The 18,526-nt window shown below is 57.2% G+C and overlaps 1 protein-coding gene across 3 annotated transcripts in view; it reads right to left on the bottom strand.

The window, feature by feature from the left end:
• Positions 1-18,526, bottom strand: part of LOC134935887 (protein INCA1-like) — a 211,451-nt gene that overhangs the window by 57,970 nt on the left and 134,955 nt on the right. For all 3 annotated transcript variants that reach the window (XM_063930737.1, XM_063930739.1, XM_063930738.1), the window contains exons 5-6: positions 3,332-3,525; positions 862-1,048 (exon numbers count right to left, since the gene is read on the bottom strand). In XM_063930737.1, the coding sequence (XP_063786807.1) occupies positions 862-1,048; positions 3,332-3,525 (381 nt within the window). The remainder of the gene's footprint in view (positions 1-861; positions 1,049-3,331; positions 3,526-18,526) is intronic.

Below are 18,526 nucleotides of genomic sequence, written 5' to 3'. Positions count from 1 at the left end.
TAAGGAAATCACTCTTCCAACAATGGAGACCCACACAAGGTAAGTGTCAGTGGGGTGGGTGGAGCTGTTACATTGACCGTTCCGCGGCGGCAACAGTGCAAGCAGACAGAACCACTCTGTCGTGTGGGAGTGACCTGGATGTGAAGCTCCGTGTGATCGTGAGTGGTGCATGCGGGGGAAAGGAAGCCTGTCTCTGTTGCGCCTAACATGCGGCCTCTGCAAACGCAGATATAACGGCTGGAGTATAATCAATAGGCAGCATGGGTTCCACCTTCCACACACACAAACCCCCGCATTAGCTGAATAGATACTAGCATCGGCATAAGGTAGTAAGTCAGGCTTCTGCGGTTGGCCGCAACTATAGACACACTGCATAGGCAAATGCAGGGGGGGGGGGGGGGGGGGGGGGGGTTCCAGTTGCCCGGAAACCCCTCTTCCCTGGCCAGCAGCCACTACATGGAGCAGATTTTCCTACGAAGCAGGAAAATAGCTTGTTACATGCTAATTATGCGTCCTTAACGATGATCGCTCTAAAATCAAACATTTGGAATACCCCACTCTAGCAATCCTACGTTTGCACCTGCACTGCCTGCGACTCAGAATGAGCCCCACAACCCCCCTTCCCCCCACGCGAGCTGTGCAGGTTAGGCCCGCGGGGGCAGGTACTGTAGTGATGATGATGATGATGAGAATGTATTGGTAGCTGGGTTATTTTCTGCTTGCCTGTGTGGGTGTACCCCATGAATGGCGGCTGGTAGAGCTGTCTTGTGGTAGCGTCTATGCCCCGAGATTCTTACGGACACTGGGCAGCCTTCAGTGCACCACCCGGTATAGAGAAGAAACACCTCTGGGGACACTTACCCCAAAGGGGCCTTGCTGTGGTGAGGTGCTGAACACTCTGATGCAGTCATCTCTGTGGTCGCCTGTGATGTCCAGGAAATAGGGCAAATCCTCCTGCTGATCCCGAACGTTGGCCACATCTGTTTGCGCCTCTTCCCTAAACTTAAAGTCGGGGATCTCATAACCTCTGCACTTCATAGCCCTCTGCCTGTGAGAGAAAGCAAAGGGTGGGACTAGGATGAAGGAGAATGGCGTGTACAGTGGGATCTATGGAGTATTTGTACTGTGTTCTGTAGTTGTATCATACTCTAGTTCAGGCCTTTACTAGGGTGGTGCGGCCGGTGCAGCTGCACATAGCGCAGAATGCCCTGGGGGGTGGAACCGGCCGCTGCCACCATCTCCCTCTGCCCCTCATTGTCTCTACTTTCTCTCTTTCTTCCTCTACTCCCACTGAGACTTTGCCCTGATCTACAGATAGACCAGTTAGGAAAGATCATCACTTTCCTGGAGCTTACAAGTGTGGCCAGGAGAGAAGTGACCTAGAACCTGGGGATTGGCCGCATGTTATGTAACTCAGAAATAGACTAAGCCAGGGGTTCAGGCCAGATTAGTGGCAGAAAACGTAGGCGCATGCAACATTTGGATGTCAAATACACCTTCTGCCTGTCTCTACTGTGGGTCATCTATAGCTTGACTGAACTGACCTGAGTCCCCTCACAAAACAGCCATGAAGGCCCAAGCAGCCAGAAGTTCACTACAATGTGTAAAATACATCCCCCTATCATTAGCACAGGAAGACTAGGGTCACTTACTCGGCACAAGGAGACTAGGGTCACTTACTCGGCACAAGGAGACTAGGGTCACTTACCCGGCCACCCCAAGGGTCCTGAAGTGGACGTTTTGGGGCTGTTTTATTCATTACTGATATTAAGGGTAACATGTATCCATGTTGGATGAAATATATTAGGTTGCGCATCATTGGCCTATGGCCTGCCTACTAATGAGGAGTGAGATTGTCCTTACGTATCTTCTTCCGTTATTACCTACAAAGTATCTCTGAATCATAATGAGCCGTGTTAGATTAGTTACTAAGGGCCTGATCATAGCCACGTGCAAAGCCGATGTTCAGGCAGCATCGGATCACCTGCAACACGATCGACTGGCTGCATGACCCATTGTGTTGCACAAGCCGACCGCCACAGCTCCTACAAAGAGACCAATCGGAAATCCTGGCCTTGGCATTCCCCCAAAACGGAGGCGACTGTTAGGGTCTCCTGCTCTGTGCTGCCACGTCGTCATGGCAACCGGGAGACAAGTGCTAGCGGAGTAACCTGAGCGTAGCTGATACTCCGGTTCGGGTCTTTTGCTGTGCAGTGGTTACAGGCTCTGTGCACGGCAGGGGATCCGGTGCTGGTTTTTGTGCTCACAGTCTGTGAGGTCTGAGTGGGGCGTGGACAGCACCTGCTATATAAACCCTCTTCTCAGGTTAGGCAGATGCTGCTGAATCTTTGTTGGTTAGTCAGTTCCTGAAAGCTAGCTAGTACTGTGTAAACTTTGTATTTGTTTGTTGCTTACTGCAAATAGGCCTTGGGATTTGGTATTACACTCTGCCAATCCAGACCTAGCAGTAAGACTGGAGTCAGTCGTTTAACCTGCTGGGGTTCTTTTGCTACTCTGTGAACCTAGCAAGTTTGCGGCTGTATTCTCAGACTTGCCTGCCAAAATCCTTTCTCACTGTGCAAGGTGTTCAGGTGTCAGTTTAGTGGCAGTAAGCTGAACCAGTGCACTGCAAGTGAGGACTAGGATTGTGGAGACTCTCCTTGTGTCTATTATTCCATCTCTGACCAAGGAGTTTACTGCCACACCCGTTGGTAACCCTTTAGGGTTTTGCTGTTGCCCTTAGCAACAGCATTTCGGGTTCTCTACGTATTAAATCACTACATCTCGCTTCTTTCCATCTGAGCATTCCTAATACTAGGGAGACACCCAGTTTTTTAGCCTTTGGGCTTCTCTGTTCACTTTGTGTTTATTTTGTTACCCTATCACCTTCTGTGTATGTAATGTCATATTCCCCAGTCTGTCTGTGAGTTCATTTGTTTTGCATCCCTCACCGTTCAGACACCAGTACATTCCTGCTGGCACTGGTGTGCATAACAGCGACACACCTCTGTGTTGAGAAACGCCGTCCCCAAATGGCAGCAGACTGTCAATCACTGATGCAGGACCTATACTGCACATGGTCAGTACGGGCCGAGCGCACCTCCGACCACACCTGAATCAGGTCCAACGTACCCACAAAGGTGCTGCTGCTAGCGATTCAGTTGGTGAAACAGTGATGTCTCAGTCCTAGTACGTTCGGCCGCACACCAGGGAGTTTGTTGGCCGCTTGCAGACCGGCAGTAGACGTTGCTGCCTGCGCTTTAGCGTGCCACCCTGAATAAGTTCCCCCATGCTTGGCAGAGGTCAGAGATGAGAATGCACTGTGACTGACTGTTCTAGACTGCTCTGCTTCTGCCTGAGCTCCTGGATATGATGCTGCACCGCCATTACTCTCTTCTCATTTCCCAGCTTCTTCTTCCTCCTCTTCCCCCTGCACAGTTCAGATGGAGGCGGCAGAGTCTCCAGGCTCGGCGTGTTCAGGCTGCGCAGTTCCTCATTTGCCCTCCATACCGGATAGCTGGAAATCTTCATGGGGTGACAGAGACAAGGAAAAGAATAAGTCAATGTAGACAACTTTCTTTTTACGTGACAAATTGTTCTGTTCCGTATTCCCATTTATATTTATACTCTATTTCATTTGTAATTTTTTTTATACGTACGATGAAAGATTGTCAATGTTAAAATAACATATGGAGGGATACAGAACCAAAAGATCGTGTTGGGGCGGGTCACTTTGTGTTCATTATATTCCAATGTAAAATGCATAGTTATTGGCATAAGGCATACCATGCGCACAACAATGAAGTGGAAGTACGTATTATCCCATCACACCTGATCATTAACAAAGACGACCACGTTTCTCAAAACATTTTCAGAAAGGGTTCTAGGGAAGAGATATAGTTGTGTAACAACAGTTGCCACTGACAGGAGGCCAAATGCCAAGGCCCGGGCCACCAGGATGGAGACAACATGAGTGGTTCCTGGATAATAATTCTAAGTGGTGCATGTTACAGGCAGCACTTTATATCACAGTAACATACCATTTATTTAGAACCCATGTATCAAAGTTTTAAGATGGACGTGCCTCTAACCTTAACCTCGCCCCCTTGTTGCTTATAGTGAGGCCTCCGTAGCAAACACTGCTAGGTGATTGTACCATGTACAAACTTAACTGTAGCACTCTCCCTAGTGCCTAACCCTCCCATCCCACAGCCTAACCCTAACACTCTCCCTAGTGCCTAACCCTCTCATCCCACAGCCTAACCCTAACACTCTCTTTAGTACTTAATCCTCTCCCACAGCCTTACCCTAACCCTCCCCCTAGTGCCTAACCCTCCCACCCTATAGCTTAACCCTAACACTCTCCCTAGTGCCTAACCCTCCAACCCTGTAGCTTAACCCTAACACTCTCCCTAGTCCCTAACCCTCCTCTCCCACAGCCTAACCTTCCCCCTAGTGCCTAACCCTCACCTCCCACAGCCTAACACTCCCCCTAGTGCCTAACCCTCACCTCCCACAGCCTAACACTCCCCCTAGTGCCTAACCCTCCCACCCTATAGCTTAACCCTAACACTCTCCCTAGTGCCTAACCCTCCAACCCTGTAGCTTAACCCTAACACTCTCCCTAACCCTAACACTCTCCCTAGTCCCTAACCCTCCTCTCCCACAGCCTAACCCTCCCCCTAGTGCCTAACCCTCCCACCCTATATCTTAACCCTAACACTCTCCCTAGTGCCTAACCCTCCAACCCTGTAGCTTAACCCTAACACTCTCCCTAACCCTAACATTCTCCCTAGTCCCATTCCCTCCTCTCCCACAGCCTAACCCTGCCCCTAGTGCCTAACCCTCCGTTCCCACAGCCTAACACTCCCCCTAGTGCCTAACCCTCCCCTCCCACAGCCTAACAGTCCCCCTAGTGTCTAACCCTCCCCTCCCACAGCCTAACTCTCCCCCTAGTGCCTAACCCTCCCCTCACAAAGCCTAACTCTCCCCCTACTGCCTAACCCTCCCCTCCCACAGCCTAACCCTCCCCCTAGTGCCTAACCCTTTCCTCCCACAGCCTAACCCTCCCCCTAGTGCCTAACCTTCCGCTCCCACAGCCTAACACTCGCCCTAGTGCCTAACCCTCCCCTCCCACAGCCTAACTCTCCCCCTAGTGCCTAACCCTCCCCTCACAAAGCCTAACTCTCCCCCTAGTGCCTAACCCTCCCCTCCCACAGCCTAACCCTCCCCTCCCACAGCCTAACACTCCCCCTAGTGCCTAACCCTCCCCTCCCACAGCCTAACTCTCCCCTTATTGCCTAACCCTCCCCTCACAATGCCTAACTCTACCCCTAGTGCCTAACCCTCCCCTCCTACAGCCTAACCCTCCCCCTAGTGCCTAACCCTCCCACAGCCTAACCCTCCCCCTAGTGCCTAATCCTCCCCTCCCACAGCCTAACTCTCCCCCTAGTGCCTAACCCTCCCCTCCCACAGCCTAACCCTCCTCCTAGTGCCTAACCCTTCCCTCCAACAGCCTAACCCTCCCCCTAGTGCCTAACCCTCCCCTCCCACAGCCTAACTCTCCCCCTAGTGCCTAACCCTCCCCTCCCATGGCCTAACTCTCCCCCTAGTGCCTAACCCTCCTCTCCCACAGCCTAACTCTCCCCCTAGTGCCTAACCCTCCCCTCCCACAGCCTAACTCTCCCCCTAGTGCCTTACCCTCCCCTCACAAAGCCTAACTCTCCCCCTAGTGCCTAACCCTCCTCTCCCACAGCCTAACTCTCCCCCTAGTGCCTAACCCTCCCCTCCCACAGCCTAACTCTCCCCCTAGTGCCTAACCCTCCCCTCCCACAGCCTAACTCTCCCCCTAGTGCCTAACCCTCCTCTCCCACAGCCTAACTCTCCCCCTAGTGCCTAACCCTCCCCTCCCACAGCCTAACTCTCCCCCTAGTGCCTAACTCTCCCCTCACAAAGCCTAACTCTCCCCTAGTGCCTAACCCTCCCCTCCCACAGCCTAACTCTCCCCCTAGTGCCTAACCCTCCCCTCCCTCAGCCTAACACTCCCCCTAGTGCCTAACCCTCCTCTCCCACAGCCTAACCCTCCCCCTAGTGCCTAACCCTCCCCTCCCACAGCCTAACTCTCCCCCTAGTGCCTAACCCTCCCCTCCCACAGCCTAACCCTCCCACAGCCTAACACTCCGCCTAGTGCCTAACCCTCCCCTCCCACAGCCTAACTCTCTCCCTAGTGCCTAACCCTCCCCTCCCATAGCCTAACACTCCCCCTAGTGCCTAACCCTCCCCTCACAAAGCCTAACTCTCCCCCTAGTGCCTAACCCTCCCCTCACAAAGCCTAACTCTCCCCCTAGTGCCTAACCCTCCCCTCCCACAGCATAACCCTCCCCCTAGTGCCTAACCCTCCCCTCCCACAGCCTAACCGTCCCCCTAGTGCCTAAACCTCCCCTCCCACAGCCTTACCCTCCCCCTAGTGCCTTACCCTCCCCTCCCACAGCCTAACTCTCCCCCTAGTGCCTAACCCTCCCCTCCCACAGCCTAACTCTCCCCCTAGTCCCTATCCCTTCCCTCCCATAGCCTAACTCTCCCCCTAGTGCCTAACCCTCCCCTCACAAAGCCTAACTCTCCCCCTAGTGCCTAACCCTCCCCTCCCACAGCCTAACTCTCCCCCTAGTGCCTAACCCTCCCCTCCCACAGCCTAACACTCCCCCTAGTGCCTAACCCTCCCCTCCCACAGCCTAACTCTCCTCCTAGTGCCTAACCCTCCCCTCCCACAGCCTAACTCTCCCCCTAGTGCCTAACCCTCCCCTCACAAAGCCTAACTCTCCCCCTAGTGCCTAACCCTCCCCTTCCACAGCCAAAACCTAACACTCTCTTTAGTACTTAATCCTCTCCCACAGCCTTACCCTAACCCTCCCCCTAGTGCCTAACCCTCCAACCCTATAACTTAACCCTAACACTCTCCTTAGTGCCTAACCCTCCAACCCTGTAGCTTAACCCTAACACTCTCCCTAACCCTAACATTCTCCCTAGTCCCTAACCCTCCTCTCCCACAACCTAACCCTCCCCCTAGTGCCTAACCCTCCGTTCCCACAGCCTAACACTCCCCCTAGTGCCTAACCCTCCCCTCCCACAGCCTAACCCTCCCCCTAGTGCCTAACCCTCCGTTCCCACAGCCTAACACTCCCCCTAGTGCCTAACCCTCCCCTCCCACAGCCTAACAGTCCCCCTAGTGCCTAACCCTCCCCTCCCACAGCCTAACTCTCCCCCTAGTGCCTAACCCTCCCCTCACAAAGCCTAACTCTCCCCCTACTGCCTAACCCTCCCCTCCCACAGCCTAACCCTCCCCCTAGTGCCTAACCCTCCCCTCCCACAGCCTAACCCTCCCCCTAGTGCCTAACCTTCCCCTCCCACAGCCTAACACTCGCACTAGTGCCTAACCCTCCCCTCCCACAGCCTAACTCTCCCCCTAGTGCCTAACCCTCCCCTCACAAAGCCTAACTCTCCCCCTAGTGCCTAACCCTCCCCTCCCACAGCCTAACCCTCCCCTCCCACAGCCTAACACTCCCCCTAGTGCCTAACCCTCCCCTCCCACAGCCTAACTCTCCCCTTATTGCCTAACCCTCCCCTCACAATGCCTAACTCTACCCCTAGTGCCTAACCCTCCCCTCCTACAGCCTAACCCTCCCCCTAGTGCCTAACCCTCCCCTCCCACAGCCTAACCCTCCCCCTAGTGCCTAATCCTCCCCTCCCACAGCCTAACTCTCCCCCTAGTGCCTAACCCTCCCCTCCCACAGCCTAACCCTCCTCCTAGTGCCTAACCCTTCCCTCCAACAGCCTAGTGCCTAACCCTCCCCTCCCACAGCCTAACTCTCCCCCTAGTGCCTAACCCTCCCCTCCCATGGCCTAACTCTCCCCCTAGTGCCTAACCCTCCTCTCCCACAGCCTAACTCTCCCCCTAGTGCCTAACCCTCCCCTCCCACAGCCTAACCCTAACACTCTCCCTAGTGCCTAACCCTCCCATCCCACAGCCTAACCCTAACACTCTCCCTAGTGCCTAACCCTCTCATCCCACAGCCTAACCCTAACACTCTCTTTAGTACTTAATCCTCTCCCACAGCCTTACCCTAACCCTCCCCCTAGTGCCTAACCCTCCCACCCTATAGCTTAACCCTAACACTCTCCCTAGTGCCTAACCCTCCAACCCTGTAGCTTAACCCTAACACTCTCCCTAGTCCCTAACCCTCCTCTCCCACAGCCTAACCTTCCCCCTAGTGCCTAACCCTCACCTCCCACAGCCTAACACTCCCCCTAGTGCCTAACCCTCACCTCCCACAGCCTAACACTCCCCCTAGTGCCTAACCCTCCCACCCTATAGCTTAACCCTAACACTCTCCCTAGTGCCTAACCCTCCAACCCTGTAGCTTAACCCTAACACTCTCCCTAACCCTAACACTCTCCCTAGTCCCTAACCCTCCTCTCCCACAGCCTAACCCTCCCCCTAGTGCCTAACCCTCCCACCCTATATCTTAACCCTAACACTCTCCCTAGTGCCTAACCCTCCAACCCTGTAGCTTAACCCTAACACTCTCCCTAACCCTAACATTCTCCCTAGTCCCATTCCCTCCTCTCCCACAGCCTAACCCTCCCCCTAGTGCCTAACCCTCCGTTCCCACAGCCTAACACTCCCCCTAGTGCCTAACCCTCCCCTCCCACAGCCTAACAGTCCCCCTAGTGTCTAACCCTCCCCTCCCACAGCCTAACTCTCCCCCTAGTGCCTAACCCTCCCCTCACAAAGCCTAACTCTCCCCCTACTGCCTAACCCTCCCCTCCCACAGCCTAACCCTCCCCCTAGTGCCTAACCCTTTCCTCCCACAGCCTAACCCTCCCCCTAGTGCCTAACCTTCCGCTCCCACAGCCTAACACTCGCCCTAGTGCCTAACCCTCCCCTCCCACAGCCTAACTCTCCCCCTAGTGCCTAACCCTCCCCTCACAAAGCCTAACTCTCCCCCTAGTGCCTAACCCTCCCCTCCCACAGCCTAACCCTCCCCTCCCACAGCCTAACACTCCCCCTAGTGCCTAACCCTCCCCTCCCACAGCCTAACTCTCCCCTTATTGCCTAACCCTCCCCTCACAATGCCTAACTCTACCCCTAGTGCCTAACCCTCCCCTCCTACAGCCTAACCCTCCCCCTAGTGCCTAACCCTCCCCTCCCACAGCCTAACCCTCCCCCTAGTGCCTAATCCTCCCCTCCCACAGCCTAACTCTCCCCCTAGTGCCTAACCCTCCCCTCCCACAGCCTAACCCTCCTCCTAGTGCCTAACCCTTCCCTCCAACAGCCTAACCCTCCCCCTAGTGGCTAACCCTCCCCTCCCACAGCCTAACTCTCCCGCTAGTGCCTAACCCTCCCCTCCCATGGCCTAACTCTCCCCCTAGTGCCTAACCCTCCTCTCCCACAGCCTAACTCTCCCCCTAGTGCCTAACCCTCCCCTCCCACAGCCTAACTCTCCCCCTAGTGCCTTACCCCTCCCCTCACAAAGCCTAACTCTCCCCCTAGTGCCTAACCCTCCTCTCCCACAGCCTAACTCTCCCCCTAGTGCCTAACCCTCCCCTCCCACAGCCTAACTCTCCCCCTAGTGCCTAACCCTCCCCTCCCACAGCCTAACTCTCCCCCTAGTGCCTAACCCTCCTCTCCCACAGCCTAACTCTCCCCCCTAGTGCCTAACCCTCCCCTCCCACAGCCTAACTCTCCCCCTAGTGCCTAACTCTCCCCTCACAAAGCCTAACTCTCCCTAGTGCCTAACCCTCCCCTCCCACAGCCTAACTCTCCCCCTAGTGCCTAACCCTCCCCTCCCTCAGCCTAACACTCCCCCTAGTGCCTAACCCTCCTCTCCCACAGCCTAACCCTCCCCCTAGTGCCTAACCCTCCCCTCCCACAGCCTAACTCTCCCCCTAGTGCCTAACCCTCCCCTCCCACAGCCTAACCCTCCCCTAGTGCCTAACCCTCCCACAGCCTAACACTCCGCCTAGTGCCTAACCCTCCCCTCCCACAGCCTAACTCTCTCCCTAGTGCCTAACCCTCCCCTCCCATAGCCTAACACTCCCCCTAGTGCCTAACCCTCCCCTCACAAAGCCTAACTCTCCCCTAGTGCCTAACCCTCCCCTCACAAAGCCTAACTCTCCCCCTAGTGCCTAACCCTCCCCTCCCACAGCATAACCCTCCCCCTAGTGCCTAACCCTCCCCTCCCACAGCCTAACCGTCCCCCTAGTGCCTAAACCTCCCCTCCCACAGCCTTACCCTCCCCCTAGTGCCTTACCCTCCCCTCCCACAGCCTAACTCTCCCCCTAGTGCCTAACCCTCCCCTCCCACAGCCTAACTCTCCCCCTAGTCCCTATCCCTTCCCTCCCATAGCCTAACTCTCCCCCTAGTGCCTAACCCTCCCCTCACAAAGCCTAACTCTCCCCCTAGTGCCTAACCCTCCCCTCCCACAGCCTAACTCTCCCCCTAGTGCCTAACCCTCCCCTCCCACAGCCTAACACTCCCCCTAGTGCCTAACCCTCCCCTCCCGCAGCCTAACTCTCCTCCTAGTGCCTAACCCTCCCCTCCCACAGCCTAACTCTCCCCCTAGTGCCTAACCCTCCCCTCACAAAGCCTAACTCTCCCCCTAGTGCCTAACCCTCCCCTTCCACAGCCAAAACCTAACACTCTCTTTAGTACTTAATCCTCTCCCACAGCCTTACCCTAACCCCCCCCCTAGTGCCTAACCCTCCAACCCTATAACTTAACCCTAACACTCTCCTTAGTGCCTAACCCTCCAACCCTGTAGCTTAACCCTAACACTCTCCCTAACCCCTAACATTCTCCCTAGTCCCTAACCCTCCTCTCCCACAACCTAACCCTCCCCCTAGTGCCTAACCCTCCGTTCCCACAGCCTAACACTCCCCCTAGTGCCTAACCCTCCCCTCCCACAGCCTAACCCTCCCCCTAGTGCCTAACCCTCCGTTCCCACAGCCTAACACTCCCCCTAGTGCCTAACCGTCCCCTCCCACAGCCTAACAGTCCCCCTAGTGCCTAACCCTCCCCTCCCACAGCCTAACTCTCCCCCTAGTGCCTAACCCTCCCCTCACAAAGCCTAACTCTCCCCCTACTGCCTAACCCTCCCCTCCCACAGCCTAACCCTCCCCCCTAGTGCCTAACCCTCCCCTCCCACAGCCTAACCCTCCCCCTAGTGCCTAACCTTCCCCTCCCACAGCCTAACACTCGCCCTAGTGCCTAACCCTCCCCTCCCACAGCCTAACTCTCCCCCTAGTGCCTAACCCTCCCCTCACAAAGCCTAACTCTCCCCCTAGTGCCTAACCCTCCCCTCCCACAGCCTAACCCTCCCCTCCCACAGCCTAACACTCCCCCTAGTGCCTAACCCTCCCCTCCCACAGCCTAACTCTCCCCTTATTGCCTAACCCTCCCCTCACAATGCCTAACTCTACCCCTAGTGCCTAACCCTCCCCTCCTACAGCCTAACCCTCCCCCTAGTGCCTAACCCTCCCCTCCCACAGCCTAACCCTCCCCCTAGTGCCTAATCCTCCCCTCCCACAGCCTAACTCTCCCCCTAGTGCCTAACCCTCCCCTCCCACAGCCTAACCCTCCTCCTAGTGCCTAACCCTTCCCTCCAACAGCCTAACCCTCCCCCTAGTGCCTAACCCTCCCCTCCCACAGCCTAACTCTCCCCCTAGTGCCTAACCCTCCCCTCCCATGGCCTAACTCTCCCCCTAGTGCCTAACCCTCCTCTCCCACAGCCTAACTCTCCCCCTAGTGCCTAACCCTCCCCTCCCACAGCCTAACCCTAACACTCTCCCTAGTGCCTAACCCTCCCATCCCACAGCCTAACCCTAACACTCTCCCTAGTGCCTAACCCTCTCATCCCACAGCCTAACCCTAACACTCTCTTTAGTACTTAATCCTCTCCCACAGCCTTACCCTAACCCTCCCCCTAGTGCCTAACCCTCCCACCCTATAGCTTAACCCTAACACTCTCCCTAGTGCCTAACCCTCCAACCCTGTAGCTTAACCCTAACACTCTCCCTAGTCCCTAACCCTCCTCTCCCACAGCCTAACCTTCCCCCTAGTGCCTAACCCTCACCTCCCACAGCCTAACACTCCCCCTAGTGCCTAACCCTCACCTCCCACAGCCTAACACTCCCCCTAGTGCCTAACCCTCCCACCCTATAGCTTAACCCTAACACTCTCCCTAGTGCCTAACCCTCCAACCCTGTAGCTTAACCCTAACACTCTCCCTAACCCTAACACTCTCCCTAGTCCCTAACCCTCCTCTCCCACAGCCTAACCCTCCCCCTAGTGCCTAACCCTCCCACCCTATATCTTAACCCTAACACTCTCCCTAGTGCCTAACCCTCCAACCCTGTAGCTTAACCCTAACACTCTCCCTAACCCTAACATTCTCCCTAGTCCCATTCCCTCCTCTCCCACAGCCTAACCCTCCCCCTAGTGCCTAACCCTCCGTTCCCACAGCCTAACACTCCCCCTAGTGCCTAACCCTCCCCTCCCACAGCCTAACTCTCCCCCTAGTGCCTTACCCTCCCCTCACAAAGCCTAACTCTCCCCCTAGTGCCTAACCCTCCTCTCCCACAGCCTAACTCTCCCCCTAGTGCCTAACCCTCCCCTCCCACAGCCTAACTCTCCCCCTAGTGCCTAACCCTCCCCTCCCACAGCCTAACTCTCCCCCTAGTGCCTAACCCTCCTCTCCCACAGCCTAACTCTCCCCCTAGTGCCTAACCCTCCCCTCCCACAGCCTAACTCTCCCCCTAGTGCCTAACTCTCCCCTCACAAAGCCTAACTCTCCCCTAGTGCCTAACCCTCCCCTCCCACAGCCTAACTCTCCCCCTAGTGCCTAACCCTCCCCTCCCTCAGCCTAACACTCCCCCTAGTGCCTAACCCTCCTCTCCCACAGCCTAACCCTCCCCCTAGTGCCTAACCCTACCCTCCCACAGCCTAACTCTCCCCCTAGTGCCTAACCCTCCCCTCCCACAGCCTAACCCTCCCCCTAGTGCCTAACCCTCCCACAGCCTAACACTCCGCCTAGTGCCTAACCCTCCCCTCCCACAGCCTAACTCTCTCCCTAGTGCCTAACCCTCCCCTCCCATAGCCTAACACTCCCCCTAGTGCCTAACCCTCCCCTCACAAAGCCTAACTCTCCCCCTAGTGCCTAACCCTCCCCTCACAAAGCCTAACTCTCCCCCTAGTGCCTAACCCTCCCCTCCCACAGCATAACCCTCCCCCTAGTGCCTAACCCTCCCCTCCCACAGCCTAACCGTCCCCCTAGTGCCTAAACCTCCGCTCCCACAGCCTTACCCTCCCCCTAGTGCCTTACCCTCCCCTCCCACAGCCTAACTCTCCCCCTAGTGCCTAACCCTCCCCTCCCACAGCCTAACTCTCCCCCTAGTCCCTATCCCTTCCCTCCCATAGCCTAACTCTCCCCCTAGTGCCTAACCCTCCCCTCACAAAGCCTAACTCTCCCCCTAGTGCCTAACCCTCCCCTCCCACAGCCTAACTCTCCCCCTAGTGCCTAACCCTCCCCTCCCACAGCCTAACACTCCCCCTAGTGCCTAACCCTCCCCTCCCACAGCCTAACTCTCCTCCTAGTGCCTATCCCTCCCCTCCCACAGCCTAACTCTCCCCCTAGTGCCTAACCCTCCCCTCACAAAGCCTAACTCTCCCCCTAGTGCCTAACCCTCCCCTTCCACAGCCAAAACCTAACACTCTCTTTAGTACTTAATCCTCTCCCACAGCCTTACCCTAACCCTCCCCCTAGTGCCTAACCCTCCAACCCTATAACTTAACCCTAACACTCTCCTTAGTGCCTAACCCTCCAACCCTGTAGCTTAACCCTAACACTCTCCCTAACCCTAACATTCTCCCTAGTCCCTAACCCTCCTCTCCCACAACCTAACCCTCCCCCTAGTGCCTAACCCTCCGTTCCCACAGCCTAACACTCCCCCTAGTGCCTAACCCTCCCCTCCCACAGCCTAACCCTCCCCCTAGTGCCTAACCCTCCGTTCCCACAGCCTAACACTCCCCCTAGTGCCTAACCCTCCCCTCCCACAGCCTAACAGTCCCCCTAGTGCCTAACCCTCCCCTCCCACAGCCTAACTCTCCCCCTAGTGCCTAACCCTCCCCTCACAAAGCCTAACTCTCCCCCTACTGCCTAACCCTCCCCTCCCACAGCCTAACCCTCCCCCTAGTGCCTAACCCTCCCCTCCCACAGCCTAACCCTCCCCCTAGTGCCTAACCTTCCCCTCCCACAGCCTAACACTCGCCCTAGTGCCTAACCCTCCCCTCCCACAGCCTAACTCTCCCCCTAGTTCCTAACCCTCCCCTCACAAAGCCTAACTCTCCCCCTAGTGCCTAACCCTCCCCTCCCACAGCCTAACCCTCCCCTCCCACAGCCTAACACTCCCCCTAGTGCCTAACCCTCCCCTCCCACAGCCTAACTCTCCCCTTATTGCCTAACCCTCCCCTCACAATGCCTAACTCTACCCCTAGTGCCTAACCCTCCCCTCCTACAGCCTAACCCTCCCCCTAGTGCCTAACCCTCCCCTCCCACAGCCTAACCCTCCCCTAGTGCCTAATCCTCCCCTCCCACAGCCTAACTCTCCCCCTAGTGCCTAACCCTCCCCTCCCACAGCCTAACCCTCCTCCTAGTGCCTAACCCTTCCCTCCAACAGCCTAACCCTCCCCCTAGTGCCTAACCCTCCCCTCCCACAGCCTAACTCTCCCCCTAGTGCCTAACCCTCCCCTCCCATGGCCTAACTCTCCCCCTAGTGCCTAACCCTCCTCTCCCACAGCCTAACTCTCCCCCTAGTGCCTAACCCTCCCCTCCCACAGCCTAACTCTCCCCCTAGTGCCTTACCCTCCCCTCACAAAGCCTAACTCTCCCCCTAGTGCCTAACCCTCCTCTCCCACAGCCTAACTCTCCCCCTAGTGCCTAACCCTCCCCTCCCACAGCCTAACTCTCCCCCTAGTGCCTAACCCTCCCCTCCCACAGCCTAACTCTCCCGCTAGTGCCTAACCCTCCTCTCCCACAGCCTAACTCTCCCCCTAGTGCCTAACCCTCCCCTCCCACAGCCTAACTCTCCCCCTAGTGCCTAACTCTCCCATCACAACGCCTAACTCTCCCCTAGTGCCTAACCCTCCCCTCCCACAGCCTAACTCTCCCCCTAGTGCCTAACCCTCCCCTCCCTCAGCCTAACACTCCCCCTAGTGCCTAACCCTCCTCTCCCACAGCCTAACCCTCCCCCTAGTGCCTAACCCTCCCCTCCCACAGCCTAACTCTCCCCCTAGTGCCTAACCCTCCCCTCCCACAGCCTAACCCTCCCCCTAGTGCCTAACCCTCCCACAGCCTAACACTCCGCCTAGTGCCTAACCCTCCCCTCCCACAGCCTAACTCTCTCCCTAGTGCCTAACCCTCCCCTCCCATAGCCTAACACTCCCCCTAGTGCCTAACCCTCCCCTCACAAAGCCTAACTCTCCCCCTAGTGCCTAACCCTCCCCTCACAAAGCCTAACTCTCCCCCTAGTGCCTAACCCTCCCCTCCCACAGCATAACCCTCCCCCTAGTGCCTAACCCTCCCCTCCCACAGCCTAACCGTCCCCCTAGTGCCTAAACCTCCCCTCCCACAGCCTTACCCTCCCCCTAGTGCCTTACCCTCCCCTCCCACAGCCTAACTCTCCCCCTAGTGCCTTCCACTCCCACAGCCTAACTCTCCCCCTAGTCCCTATCCCTTCCCTCCCATAGCCTAACTCTCCCCTAGTGCCTAACCCTCCCCTCACAAAGCCTAACTCTCCCCCTAGTGCCTAACCCTCCCCTCCCACAGCCTAACTCTCCCCCTAGTGCCTAACCCTCCCCTCCCACAGCCTAACACTCCCCCTAGTGCCTAACCCTCCCCTCCCACAGCCTAACTCTCCTCCTAGTGCCTAACCCTCCCCTCCCACAGCCTAACTCTCCCCCTAGTGCCTAACCCTCCCCTCACAAAGCCTAACTCTCCCCCTAGTGCCTAACCCTCCCCTTCCACAGCCAAAACCTAACACTCTCTTTAGTACTTAATCCTCTCCCACAGCCTTACCCTAACCCTCCCCCTAGTGCCTAACCCTCCAACCCTATAACTTAACCCTAACACTCTCCTTAGTGCCTAACCCTCCAACCCTGTAGCTTAACCCTAACACTCTCCCTAACCCTAACATTCTCCCTAGTCCCTAACCCTCCTCTCCCACATCCTAACCCTCCCCCTAGTGCCTAACCCTCCGTTCCCACAGCCTAACACTCCCCCTAGTGCCTAACCCTCCCCTCCCACAGCCTAACAGTCCCCCTAGTGCCTAACCCTCCCCTCCCACAGTCTAACTCTCCCCCTAGTGCCTAACCCTCCCCTCACAAAGCCTAACTCTCCCCCTAGTGCCTAACCCTCCCCTCCCACAGCCTAACCCTCCCCCCTAGTGCCTAACCCTCCCCTCCCACAGCCTAACCCTCCCCCTAGTGCCTAACCCTACCCTCCCACAGCCTAACACACGCCCTAGTGCCTAACCCTCCCCTCCCACAGCCTAACTCTCCCCCTAGTGCCTAACCCTCCCCTCACAAAGCCTAACTCTCCCCCTAGTGCCTAACCCTCCCCTCCCACAGCCTAACCCTCCCCTCCCACAGCCTAATACTCCCCCTAGTGCCTAACCCTCCCCTCACAAAGCCTAACTCTCCCCCTAGTGCCTAACCCTCCCCTCCCACAGCCTAACACTCCCCCTAGTGCCTAACCCTCCCCTCCCACAGCCTAACACTCCCCCTAGTGCCTAACCCTCCCCTCCCACAGCCTAACTCTCCCCTTATTGCCTAACCCTCCCCTCACAATGCCTAACTCTACCCCTAGTGCCTAACCCTCCCCTCCCACAGCCTAACCCTCCCCCTAGTGCCTAACCCTCCCCTCCCACAGCCTAACCCTCCCCCTAGTGCCTAACCCTCCCCTCCCACAGCCTAACTCTCCCCCTAGTGCCTAACCCTCCCCTCCCACAGCCTAACCCTCCTCCTAGTGCCTAACCCTTCCCTCCCACAGCCTAACCCTCCCCCTAGTGCCTAACCCTCCCCTCCCACAGCCTAACACTCCCCCTAGTGCCTAACCCTCCCCTCCCACGGCCTAACTCTCCCCCTAGTGCCTAACCCTCCTCTCCCACAGCCTAACTCTCCCCCTAGTGCCTAACCCTCCCCTCCCACAGCCTAACTCTCCCCCTAGTGCCTTACCCTCCCCTCACAAAGCCTAACTCTCCCCCTAGTGCCTAACCCTCCCCTCCCACAGCCTAACTCTCCCCCTAGTGCCTAACCCTCCCCTCCCACAGCCTAACTCTCCCCCTAGTGCCTAACCCTCCTCTCCCACAGCCTAACTCTCCCCCTAGTGCCTAACCCCTCCCCTCCCACAGCCTATCTCTCCCCCTAGTGCCTAACCCTCCCCTCACAAAGCCTAACTCTCCCCTAGTGCCTAACCCTCCCCTCCCACAGCCTAACTCTCCCCCTAGTGCCTAACCCTCCCCTCCCACAGCCTAACACTCCCCCTAGTGCCTAACCCTCCTTTCCCACAGCCTAACCCTCCCCCTAGTGCCTAACCCTCCCCTCCCACAGCCTAACTCTCCCCCTAGTGCCTAACCCTCCCCTCCCACAGCCTAACCCTCCCCCTAGTGCCTAACCCTCCCACAGCCTAACACTCCCCCTAGTGCCTAACCCTCCCCTCCCACAGCCTAACTCTCTCCCTAGTGCCTAACCCTCCCCTCCCACAGCCTAACACTCCCCCTAGTGCCTAACCCTCCCCTCACAAAGCCTAACTCTCCCCCTAGTGCCTAACCCTCCCCTCACAAAGCCTAACTCTCCCCCTAGTGCCTAACCCTCCCCTCCCACAGCATAACCCTCCCCCTAGTGCCTAACCCTCCCCTCCCACAGCCTAACCGTCCCCCTAGTGCCTAACCCTCCCCACCCACAGCCTTACCCTCCCCCTAGTGCCTAACCCTCCCCTCCCACAGCCTAACTCTCCCCCTAGTGCCTAACCCTCCCCTCCCACAGCCTAACTCTCCCCCTAGTCCCTATCCCTTCCCTCCCATAGCCTAACTCTCCCCCTAGTGCCTAACCCTCCCCTCACAAAGCCTAACTCTCCCCCTAGTGCCTAACCCTCCCCTCCCACAGCCTAACTCTCCCCCTAGTGCCTAACCCTCCCCTCCCACAGCCTAACACTCCCCCTAGTGCCTAACCCTCCCCTCCCACAGCCTAACTCTCCCCCTAGTGCCTAACCCTCCCCTCCCACAGCCTAACTCTCCCCCTAGTGCCTAACCCTCCCCTCACAAAGCCTAACTCTCCCCCTAGTGCCTAACCCTCCCCTCCCACAGCCTATCTCTCCCCCTAGTGCCTAACCCTCCCCTCCCACAGCCTAACACTCCGCCTAGTGCCTAACCCTCCCCTCCCACAGCCTAACTCTCTCCCTAGTGCCTAACCCTC

This window comes from Pseudophryne corroboree, chromosome 6 (assembly GCF_028390025.1).
Source record: "Pseudophryne corroboree isolate aPseCor3 chromosome 6, aPseCor3.hap2, whole genome shotgun sequence".
Taxonomy (NCBI): domain Eukaryota; kingdom Metazoa; phylum Chordata; class Amphibia; order Anura; family Myobatrachidae; genus Pseudophryne; species Pseudophryne corroboree.
Note: the sequence above shows the minus strand (reverse complement) of the source record. Positions and strands in the feature narration are given on the sequence as shown.